Source organism: Engraulis encrasicolus, chromosome 24 (assembly GCF_034702125.1).
Source record: "Engraulis encrasicolus isolate BLACKSEA-1 chromosome 24, IST_EnEncr_1.0, whole genome shotgun sequence".
NCBI classification, from domain to species: Eukaryota; Metazoa; Chordata; class Actinopteri; order Clupeiformes; family Engraulidae; genus Engraulis; species Engraulis encrasicolus.
Window position 1 is genome coordinate 20,708,528 of NC_085880.1, and position 12,500 is coordinate 20,721,027.

The 12,500-nt window shown below is 40.5% G+C and overlaps 1 protein-coding gene and 1 long non-coding RNA gene across 4 annotated transcripts in view; one reads left to right on the forward strand and one right to left on the reverse strand.

Annotated features, from left to right (window-relative positions):
- Window positions 1–12,500, forward strand: part of smoc2 (SPARC related modular calcium binding 2) — an 81,923-nt gene that overhangs the window by 63,134 nt on the left and 6,289 nt on the right. For all 3 annotated transcript variants that reach the window (XM_063191990.1, XM_063191991.1, XM_063191992.1), the window contains exon 10: window positions 3,098–3,197. In XM_063191990.1, the coding sequence (XP_063048060.1) occupies window positions 3,098–3,197 (100 nt within the window). The remainder of the gene's footprint in view (window positions 1–3,097; window positions 3,198–12,500) is intronic.
- On the reverse strand, window positions 5,833–10,893 carry LOC134441611 (uncharacterized). Its single transcript, XR_010033182.1, has 3 exons — window positions 10,620–10,893; window positions 8,458–8,510; window positions 5,833–6,096 (listed from the first exon to the last, which is right to left on the reverse strand). It is a non-coding gene; the product is annotated as an uncharacterized LOC134441611 (long non-coding RNA).

Here is a 12,500-nt window from a genome sequence, read left to right on the forward strand (position 1 = left end):
TGGTAATTTGCAAAGAAAGAGGAAAGGGAGAGAGGGAGGCTGAGAGAGTTACTGAAAGGGAGAAGGAATAGTATGGAGAGAGAGAGAAAGAGAGAAAGAGAGAGATTGAGAGAGACGGAGGGAGAAGACAAGAAGACAGATAGAAGGATAGAGAGCGTGAGTGAAAGAGACAGGTCTGGTCTGTGTGGGTTCATGCTGTACTGTACGTATGGGCATCGGCGGTGTTTGATGTTGACACGGTTGTATTCCTGTCCCACAGATTTACTGATCATGACACTTTGTCGTGTGGTCAGCCGAAGATTGATAACTTGCGTTTGCGTCGGCTTTCAATTTGAACTCGGGAGTTCAAACGCTACTCTTCCACGCCGTGTGACCCCTTTAGCTGTAAATATACAGTGGATTTTCTACGGAGGATTTAAGGCCACTAACACATGCTCGTTAATCATCAATCTCACGACCGTAAATTCTTTTATGAAAACTGTAGACATGTGTGCGCGTACAGGAATGTGTTTTGGATATTAGGCCAATTTTTCTTTAGGGGAGGATGGGGGGGTCTATGATTGGGTGGTGTACAGGGTATGACGACATCTCCAGATTTGTGGCTGGTTTACATCGATTTTCGTCAGTCTTTTTGAATAAAAGGGTGTGTTAAGTAGGGAAGAGAGATTCAGACAAAGAAGGAGAGGAGAGTGGGGCGGGGAGAGAAAAATTAGATAGAGGGAGAGAGAGAGAGAGAGAGAGAGAGAAAGAGAAAGACAGATAGATATAGTGTCAGTCTGCATGCTGTGTGCTAGCATATCTGGCTGTTATAGCACATAAAGTATCAAATGATCAAATTCAACATCAGATATGACAATGGCAAATTCATTTTTGTATCCCTGACTGATCAAACAGTCCATTAATGTCTGGCAAGCAGAGAGTTGGCCATTTCCAGACCGCTACTGGCTATTTACTCTTTCCCCCGCCACCATCTCATGAGAGACCCAGGGCTGAGAGGTGACTGGCAGATTTCCTGTTTTCCCCCCTTAATTATAGGGAGTTAAAAAAAGAAAACGAGACTGTTAATAGTTTTCGGCCTGGGCGGGTTTTACTCTCTCTCCCGCTCTCCCTCCACTGTGTTTCATATCGTGTGGAACTGGTCATTTGCTTTTTACACCCGTGGCCATTTAACCTCCCTCCACTGCACTTTACTGGGCCACCTGAGACGAGGCCGACTGAAGTGCTGAAGACCCTCCATGCCACGTTCAGAGTCCTGGGTTGTTGTTGTGTTTTTTTGTTAAGACTTTAAAGCCCCTTTGCACGGTGTTATAACCTTATTCTCCCAAAAATGGCAATGACCTATTCTTAATCTATTAGATAGCCTCCTTGTGCAGATGGGCCCGCTGGCAGGCCCGTTCATTCATTGCTGAAAAGACTCAACGACATCATAACAACATTGCTATGACATCACAGAGAGCCTTAAGTTACGGATTAAGACTTGGTCATTACAATTTTGGTTACGGTAAGGTTATAACATACGCAAAGGGGTTAAGGCTCTCTGTAATGTCATAACAATATTGTTATGATGTAGTTTTTCAGCCAAGATTAAACAGGCCCGCCGGTAGGCCCATCTGCATAAAGAGGCTACCATAATACTTCCTGAATCCCGAATCATGTCAATGGTTCATCAAACTCATGATGCGGTGTAGCACTTCTAAAGCATTTAATTTAGTTGGATTATCAGTTGGAAGCAGTAGGCTTGTGTTATGTCTCTTTCAAACTATACAGTCTACATTGTAAAAATATTATTATTATTAACCATTTGTATGGAATTTTTCTATTTTCTTAATATTATTGACGTCGAAAAAAGACACGGGACAAAAAAATGACCAAGCTTAACCCAGTTTAGAGGTTGGTCTCATGGCTTATTACTGAGAAAAAAAATGTTGGTGGTCCTCTAGTCAACCTCTACTGTCACCTGCTGGAAAAGCTGATGGACGTCAGGCTGGTGTCCTCAAAGTCAACAGTGGCCACAAATCCATCCACCCTCTCCTGTGCCCTCTGGCCTATGTGACGTCCCTCCTCTGTGAAGAAAACTGGTTTAGTTTCGCAGCTGTTAAGCAGTGCAGCGCTGCATTTTGGGGGCTTTTTACCCATTCCATACCCTGACTGCAAATGAGAGAATAACTGACTTGTGCAAGATATTGATTAAAACTTATATCATGGATAACATCAAACCTTGTGTCACGTTGTGGAATAGTACTGTGAATATAGTACTTTATACCTGGAGGCTGTTGGGGAGCTCCGCTGAAAAACGAATGTTATCTTTCCAGACCAAATATACAGTATATTTTTGGTGACGGAACTGACAGTTGCTCACAGTGTCATTGTAGCCTCTTAATGCAGATGGGGTCGCCGGCAGGCCTATTCACTATTTGCTGAAAATACTTAAGTACATCATAACAACATTATCAAGAGCCCTGAGTAACAGATTAAGACATAGCCATTACAATTTTGGTCACAGTAAGGTTATCCAAGATTCAAGATTCAAGAATCTATTGTCATTGTCAAAAAGGCAACGAAATTGACACACACATAGGCTCTGCACTAAGGGGTTAAGGAATTACAACTATTATTAGTCCCCCATCTACTGACTTAACCAGGATGCTGTGTGAAAGTGAAAGCCCAACTGGGAAACTCCAACTGTCATTGTGACACAGCAATCCACAGCCCAGAAGGGAACACTACACACTGCACACAACGAAATTGCATTTATGCCTCACCCGTGCAAGGGGGCAGCCCGAAAGGGAGCAGTGCAGCGGGACGGTACCATGCTCAGGGTACCTCAGTCATGGAGGAGGATGTGGGAGAGCACTGGTTAATTACTCCCCCCACCAACCTGGCAGGTCAAGAGTCGAACCGGCAACCTTTGGACTACAAGTCTGACGCTCTAACCGCTTACCCATGACTGCCTGTTAAGGGAGACTGCCCGTTAAGGCAGTCTGACTGTTAAGGAATTACAACTATTCTTAGTGCCCCATCTACAGACTTACTGTAACCATGATGCTGTGTTACCCTCTAACCATGGCAACGTGTGTGTGTGTTCCCTCTGTTTCAGGATGCCCGGGTGCCAAGAAGACAGAGTTCCTCACGAGTGTCCTGGACGCCCTCTCCACAGACATGGTGCATGCGGTCACAGACCCAGCCGCTGCTGGCAGGTATGTTTCAAACCATTGACGTATATACATGGACAGTGTTGTTCTATTGCATTCCATTCAATTGTTGTGAGGCATCCGCGTTTGATCTGCATGCATTCCTCCGCCCTAAATATGCACATTTTTACCATCCAGCGTTGACAAGACAGCGGTTGCATTTGACTGTTAATCAAAAGAATTCTAAAAGATCTTAAGTCAGTCAAGTCAACTAACAATACTCATTGGTCATTTAAAACATTTAAATAGCTCTCTGAAATAAAGGGTCAGCCCAAGGAAAATATTTGGCTTGTTTGAAAGGAAATTGATTGGCAGATTGTCACTTGCCTGATCATATGACATGTTGTGTGGCAAATCTTGCTCAAGTATGACAAGAGATTCAGGTTTATTTCTTTGTTCAGTAGGCCTACTTTTCCTTTGTACTTTTTGTACTCCATTTATGGAGCCACTTTCCCATCTTAAGTTTAGGTAGCACTTTACAATAACCTTCCGCTATAAACAGTTAATAAACAGTTAGCAAACAGTTAACTATTAGTTAACTAAAGGTTTACTATACATTTATAGGTGTATACTAAACACTTACAAAGTTTTAAAATATATTTATTAGTCCTTCTGTAACACTTAATAGAACATAATTATAAGTTACTTAATATATTATTAAAAATACTTGTATGATTAATTAACTAACATATCAACAGTAACTTAAGCATAACAAGTGACTTATAAACTGTTAACTAATTATTACTTAATATATTATAATTATTAGTTGTAGTTTACAATTTATAGTTCAATATTAACTAAGTACTTAATATTTAATCACTAATACATTGTAATTAAATGTTTTTTAAGAGTTAATATTAACTAAACTATTGTTAATTACTTATAAATCATTTAATAATAATTATGTATAGTATTTATTAATATATTACTAATGTTTAAAATTCAGTATGGGGAACCTTATGGTGAAGTTGGTTGAGCTTTATTAATGTATAACTAATGTTTAAAATTCTGCATTGAGAACCTTATTGTGAAGTTGGTTGAGCTTTACTAATGTTTTACTAATGTTTAAAATCCAGTATGGGGAACCTTATGGTGAAGTTGGTTGAGTTTTATTAATGTATAACTAATGTTTAAAATTCTGCATTGAGAACCTTATTGTGAAGTTGGTTGAGCTTTACTAATGTTTAAAATTCAGTATGGGGAACCTTATGGTGAAGTTGGTTGAGCTTAATTAATATATAATTAATGTTTAAAATTCAGTATGGGGAACCTTATGGTGAAGTTGGTTGAGCTTAATTAATATATAACTAATGTTTAAAATTCAGTATGGGAAACCTTATGGTGAAGTTGGTTGAGCTTAATTAATATATAACTAATATTTAACATTCAGAATGGGGAACCTTATGGTGAAGTTGGTTGAGATTAGTTAATATGTAACATTAAAGTGATACTGTCCCATTTTTGGACATAAGCTCATATTACACCTCCCCTTGAGTCAAGTTATTGAGTTTTACCTTTCCTTTATTTTTTGTTTTACCTGTACTTCTTGTCGTTCTCTGAGTACGGCAGTGCAATTTTTATCTCCAAGCTAGCAGTTAAAATTGAGTTCTGAGACCAGCTAGCCGCCAGCGGGTCTCATAGGACTCAATGTTAACTGCTAGCATGGAGGTAAAATTTGCACTGCCATACTAGAACGGTTGAACATACAGGAGGAGAAAGGTAAAATTCAATAATTTAACTCAAGGGGATGTGTAATATGAGCCTATTTCCAGAAATTGGACAGTATCACTAGAAATGATCACAATACAAATGATTTTCAATTGGTCTCAAGAAATACATTTTCACACTGTTAGAAAGAGAGAAAAGAATTATCAATGATGTTAAACTGTTGTTACCCACTACTGAGTATGGTGCACATCAATGGTAGGCCAGGATCAATGGGCTACAGAATGTGACACTAGGCTTTGGGTAGAGTGAAAAAGATACCAATTAAAAGACAACATACAATATGTTTCTACAACATTTTCACCATTTATATTAGAAAACCCCAGCACGCTACAAAACAGAGAACTTGCCAGGGTCACAACACACATTTCCCAGATCAAATTCCCTTACAATACAAATATAATTTCTAACACAAAAATGTAGCCTTAACACAAAACATTAAGTTTCTGTCCTTTTATGTCCTTATTGGATCCACAGAGGCGAGCGCAAGCCGACAAGAGCAGTAATTCAAGAGAGAGTTGGCCGCTTCACTCCAAAAATGTCCTTTGGAGGATTAAAGTGACGTCCCGTGAATTGAAACAGTCCAAAACAAAAAGGAAAGGATATGGAAAGCAAAATGAACGGGGAAAACCATAATGTTCGTGTCAAATGTCCATCTTGCATAAATAATAATAATAATTATTATTTATTTATCATTATAAATAATCATGTATCCATAGAAAATATTGTATGCAACCCTAATGAAGAATGACATTCTTATATACAAACATAGGATATAGGGAAAAATAATAAAATGGGCATTAACAAAATGAAATAAAAACATCACAAGTAAGAGATTGAAAAGCTTAAATATTTACAATTACGCCCCCCAAAAAGGTTTGAACATTTAAAAAAAAAAAATGAATTGTCCTTCAAAAATTGGAAATAGTCCTTTAAATCCTCAAAAGAGACGATGTAGAGAGTTCCTTTAAGTTGTTCAAAAAGAAAAACAGCTCCTTTCAAGCAGTTCAGTTCAAGGCGTTGAAGTCAGTCAGTCAGTGATGTGACACGAGCAGGCCACAATCCTACCAAATATGCCATGCGCAATGTAGAACAGGATCACATTCGAATGAGTGGGTGGCTCGCCATCTAGTAGTCGACGAATCCTCAGCAGAATCCAGATCCAGCTCAAAAACTCCACCTATGTGAACATATGTCATCAGTTAAGTTTGGTTTATTTGATAGGGACAGACACATCATGTAGCCTAGGCTGTAGAGCAGTATAACAGAAAAGCATCATAGCAGTTACAGCCGTAAGCTACACACCCAGGACAATGTTGAATTCCTATCAAATATCATCAGTTTAAAATCAAAGTTGTGCAACATTTAAAATCAATCTTCTCAAAAGAAAAGCTATGCAAACTGCAAACCTGCAAACACTTTGTTCCTACTGCATTGCATACCATTCAGTTAAATAACCATTATCAAGTAAACAGAGTGAATACTATGAAATAACAACATAGTGTACTGAAATTGAGGTAACCTTGCAATTATACATGGGCCCGTACAGTGTTCAACACAATGTTATGAGGAGGGGCAAGACACTGGCAGCCAAACATGTGAGATACAGTGCCCTCCATAATTATTGGCACCCCTGGTTGAGATGTGTTAAAAGCCTTAAAATAAATTCAGTGTTTATTGCAGAAGAATACTGTCACACTGAAAATTTTAGGAAAATGTAGCCTTCAACTCAAATGAATTGTAGGAAAATAAAAAAAATCCCTGACTAAAAAATAATTATTTTTCATTAAATCACCTGTTCCACAATTATTGGCACCCTTAACAATTCCCAGGAAATAAATATAATTGAAGCATTTCTGTAATTTCTACAGTAGTTTACAAAGTTTACCAGAGTATGTAGGAACATTTAATTAGTAATTCATCACTTCCTGTTTCCCTGGGGTATAAATATGACGTGACACCGAGGCCATTTCTCTTATCCACTCTTAAACATGGGAAAGACAAAGGAACACAGCATACAAGTGAGGCAGATGTGCGTCGACCTTCACAGGTCAGGCAGAGGCTACAAGAAGATTGCCACTCAACTGCAGCTGCCCATATCTACTGTGAGAGGAATAATTAAGAAGTTCAAAACAACTGGAACAGTGGTAAACAAGCCTGGACGAGGACCCAAGTTTATTTTGCCACCACGCACAGTGAGGAGGATGGTAAGAGAAATCAAAATATCTCCAAAGCTCACTGTTACAGAATTACAACAAATGGTAGCATCCTGGGGTCACAAAGTCTCCAAATCAACCATCAGGCGCTGTCTACACGCCAACAAGCTGTTTGGGAGGCATGCACGGAGAAAACCATTCCTCACCCACAATCATAAACGCAAACGTCTGGAGTTCGCCCAGCGGTATTGGGGCTTCAACTGGGACCGTGTGCTTTGGTCAGATGAGACCAAGATTGAGCTTTTTGGCAACAAACACTCTAAGTGGGTCTGGCATGCCACGAAAGATGCGCATGCTGAAAAGCACCTCATACCCACTGTGAAGTATGGGGGTGGGTCAGTGATGCTGTGGGGCTGTTTCGCTTCCAAAGGCCCTGGGAAGCTTGTTAGGGTGCATGGCATCATGAATGCTTTGAAATACCAGGACATTTTAAATCAAAATCTGTTGCCCTCTGCCGAAAAGCTGAAGATGGGTCGTCACTGGGTCTTTCAGCAAGACAATGACCCTAAACATATGGCCAAATCTACACAGAAATGGTTAACCAGACACAAAATCAAGCTCCTCCCATGGCCATCTCAGTCCCCAGACCTCAACCCCATTGAGAACCTGTGGGGTGAGCTGAAGAGGAGAGTACAGAGGAGAGGACCCAGGTCTCTGGATGATTTAGAGAGATTCTGCAAAGAGGAATGGCTGAAGATCCCTCTTTCTGTCTTTTCCCATCTTGTGAAACATTATAGGAGAAGATTAGGTGCTGTTTTGTTGGCAAAAGGGGGTTGTACAAAATATTAACAACAGGGGTGCTAATAATTGTGACACACATTATTTGATGTCAAATAATTATTTCTTTATGTGGGATTTTTTCCCCACTGAATAAATGCACTTGTATTGAAGGTTGGATTTTTCTCTTTTTTTCCATTAAGGTCCCATATTATTTAGAGAAAAATAATAATAATTGGAAGCTAAAAAACACATCTCAACCAGGGGTGCCAATAATAATGGAGGGCACTGTAAGTGTTTGACCGTCAGCGGTTTCCAACAATCAGAGGTGGAGTTGTGCACAGCTAGGTTCGCGCAGTCTGGTTATAAACAACATTTACACCCATGTATAGGCCTAGAGAATTACACCTTGCACGCAATGGGTGCGTGATCACAGCATGTGAAATACAGTCTGCTTACTCCGAACTCATTTCAACCAGCCAACATCAAACTTAAGTATTAACAAAACAAAATACAAATTGCAGGTTTCACCTGAAGTATGTGGCAGTGATAGACAATATAAGACTTAGGTTACAACAGTATGGGGAAAAATAGACAAGTTGCCTTACCAAGACGATTGAAACAGAAGAAATACTCGATGGAATACTCCATGGAATCCATACTGAAAAAGAAACACAAAGGACAGGAGAGTCATAACATACACAGGGCAGCCGTGGCCTAGTGGTGAGGCAGCCGTGGCCTAGTGATAAGAGAGTTGCAGTGATGCGCGGGCTGACCCGAAATCAGCGGGCGCTTGCAATTAACTGCGGTCGACCGCAGGCACGGGTTATGAAATATTATTTTTAATGAAATTCGGGTCGGGTGCGGTCGGTCAGGACCTTTGAAATGATGCCGAATTTTAAAGTAGGCTATAGCCAATAGGCTAGGCCTAGAGTTAACTTTAGCAGACAGGGACATTTTTTGCGAAATAGATCAAAGTGTATATGGCTGAATAACTACGATGGTGCCACGCGCTCGGCAGGAGACTTAATGGCTCCTGCGTCGGCCGAATATCTTCTGCGCGCAACTGGTGCAGCAGGTGCAACCATTGAGTGCATTTTGAAGAACACAGAGGGTGCTCTCTAAACAGTGCAGTGGTGGATATAGCCTACATATTTTCTTATACAATTGTAATGGTTTCGCACTCATGTGTTGCTTACAGAGTTTGTTTTCATTTCCTGTGTCGTACCACGACTACAAGGCAATCCACTTGACGGCTGGCTCCGTCTGCTCAACAGATTAATTTCCTCCACAGGTAGGGATTCGAGTGGCTATGCCTACATTGTCGAAATAGAATAGGCTACTATAGCCTATAGCCTACAATGTCCAAATTATTAGCCTATTCCCTTTGAATGCAGTGCTCATTTGAGTAATTTAGCCAGTGGAAGAACAATGCCCTCGCCACTTAAAATAAATAAATAGGCTAATAAATAGCCTAAATAATAAAATAGCATTGTATGAAGAGCAAACTTGGTAGTCTGGGTAACAGACAAACATATTATGATCGAAATGGTCATATTAGAAAATAATCATTTGTGAGAAAATGTTAGCCTATTCAACATAGACTAGGCTACTTTTTGTTGGACAGGGCATGTCGCGTTATAGCATCGTGAGTGCAACTGTCAATCAGTTGAGAAGGGCTCTGCAGCCTACGTGAACATGTAGGCTATGGATCTTTACATTGCAGTCATCTAAGATTACGAAAGTTCACGCTTTGTGTGGGCTAAATGATCATTTGCGCTAGAAAGACAAGCGTTGCCTATAGTGGCACCAGGCGGCGCAGGTTGCGTTTGTGGTTTGTGCACACACATGTGACGCGATTATCTTTCCCAAACTCCCAAATTAACCGCTTGGTCTCTGGTGAAGGAGGGGGTGGCCTTGGCACCCTGTCCCTCAACTTCGGGATAGGAAAAAGCGAAACCAATTTCAGTTCAGGAAAAGGACAGAGCAGAGGAGTAGCCTACCAAACCAAAAGAAGACAATATGTTGTAGGCTACATTGCCACTATGGGTGTTTTCATAGCCTACCTGTTCCCTATCAACCATTTAAGCGAACTTATAGGCCTACCTGCAGCTCAGCATTTTCTGTGATGAAGTGTATCCAGACCCATCGGAAGTGAACCATGCTGAGACCTTTATTGACGCGATTGCGCTTTGCCAATGACGCTAGGGTGTTCATAAAGACGCAGGGCTACTATTTTCAAAGGCGGGTCGGGAAGCGGGCCGGGTCAATATTTTTCATGAATATTTCTTGCGGGCAGGGCAAGCGGGCGGACTAGGGAAAAAAGCGGTCGGGTGTGTTTTGTTTTTTCGTCGACCCGCGCATCACTGGAGAGTTGGTCTTTCAATCTGGGGGTTGCAGGTTCGAATCCCTCTGACCGCTCCCTACATCTCCATGGCTGAAGTGCCCTTGAAAAGGCACCTAAACCCACATTACTCCAGGGACTGTAAACAATACCCTGACATATAATAACTAAGTCGCTTTGAATAAAATGAAAGTGTCAGCTAAGTGAAATGTAATGCAATGTAATGACATCACAGTTTGAAATCATTGGCTCATGGCTCAGGAGTACATGATCAATGCAAACAAATATATCTCCAGCACATGCATTAAGTTTTTTTGTCTAAAGTAAAATGTATTCCATGGCAAACTATTATCAGTTTTTTTTTTTTTTTTTTGTAAAGAGGCTTGGTTAACACATGCCAGTTGAATTATGACTGAACAAACTAACCACGGTATGCGAATGATGATTCTCCTCTTTGGCTTCTCTGAAGTCCAGGCGAACAAAGTTGGCAGGCACAGCATCCTTTATTAGCGTTGTCATACCACAAAGCATTGCTTCTCAACGTGCTCAGATCAAACCTCGGTCTCAGCGTTGATCTGTAACCATAAATACCAGCATGTATTTTAGTTCGTTAGCAAAACAACTTCATTTTGGCACAAGTATGCTACTGGTTCTCGTAACGGTGGTAGATGAACACTCCCAACTGAGATCGCTACCGGACGTGCAGTCCCAGGTGTTTCTATCACTCCCGGACGTGTAGTCCCACCCGATTATATTTCACGTATTATCATACACGGCCACATACAAGCAATTTAGGGTTAGGGTTAGGTTTAGGGTTAGGAACAAAAAACGAACATCAAAAAGATAACTAGCTCCGTTATATGGCGGTGGGACCGATAGTCTGGCTAGTGGGAGCGAGCCGACAGGGGAGCGTCCTGCGTTGGGAGCGTCAATCAGGGAATCTTCTGGTAACACATCTGGTAAGCCATCGGATCGCGTAACACAAAATTGAAAGCATAATTTTGAAATAGCGATCTGGAAATACCATATAAATGTAGCGTTGTGTAATTACACATTCATATTTTTTTAAATAGGCTTCATTAGGCTACATGAGTCATGACAAGTTTGGCGAGCTAGCTTATTTGTGCTAGCTAATGCGTATGATTGGACATAATTATGCATCTTACCTTGAAATATGGACCAGGATCCCTCTTCATGTGATGAACTCATTCACGCCGAAGTTCCTGCTCTTTGGCGAAACGGTGGAAAGTCTGTCCACGGTAGGATTTGTTTCTCTTTGAGGACGTAGGACTACATTTGGGCACACAGCAGTGAGGCGCCAAACAGCTGGTGTGCAGCCGGGTGTACCCCTGAAGTGTACCCCTCAACGTCTTTAGAAAGTTCCGGGTGAATAAGGCGAATTGAAACAAAACAAATACTCGATGAAAGGAAGCCTCTAGTCTTCAAAACTTACATCATTCACAGAGCTGGACGCTCCGTACTCCAAAAGGAAACTTAAACTTAATAAAAAAACGAAATATTTTCTTTTGATTGTTTCTAGCTCCAAAGAAAATTCGACTGGCTCGGCAGACGACAGACTGAAGTGAACGGCTCCAAGGGAAGCCACAGCCGGTTTCAAAATAAAAGCCCCAAATCGTAATTGTCACAGTAAAGGTTCTGCTATTTCAAATTCATTTAAGTCATGTTTTTAACAATAACAACCCATCATTAATTCATTGTTTCACCAGAATTACCTCTATTTATTATCCCATTTTACTGTGTATGCTTTTTATAAACTATTTATTTTACATTTTCAATAGGCATTTGTCGACTGGGTTGCAGATGAAATAGGCTATCTAACAACTAGAACAGCATACAATAAATAAACAGAGGAAATATATCAACCTAATCAGCTGATTTATTTTATTTATTTCAATGACTTGAAAATAGAAGACAGTTCAGTGCAATAGAAACTTTAACTTAAAGGTGCAATTATATTTACCAATATAAAACATAAGATTGTTTATGACTGAAAAATTGGGAAGGTGCACTTTTTTGTGTGTTAATGTAATAAACATGAAAACCACTGCTAAAACAAAATATTTGGCCACCAGCCTTGAACCACAAGAGTACAACAGTAGGTGCCATCCCATTGCCAACTAGGCCCTCATAGGCCTATTTACACAAGAGGAGAAGAGAAAATAGAGAGGGAAAGAAGAGAATGATAATAGAATGGAGGAAGAAAGGAGAGATGGGTGAGGAGGAGTGAATGGCAGAGAGTAGTTGTTCTCTTTCTCTTGCGCACACAGTCTTCTCTCTGTCCACCCT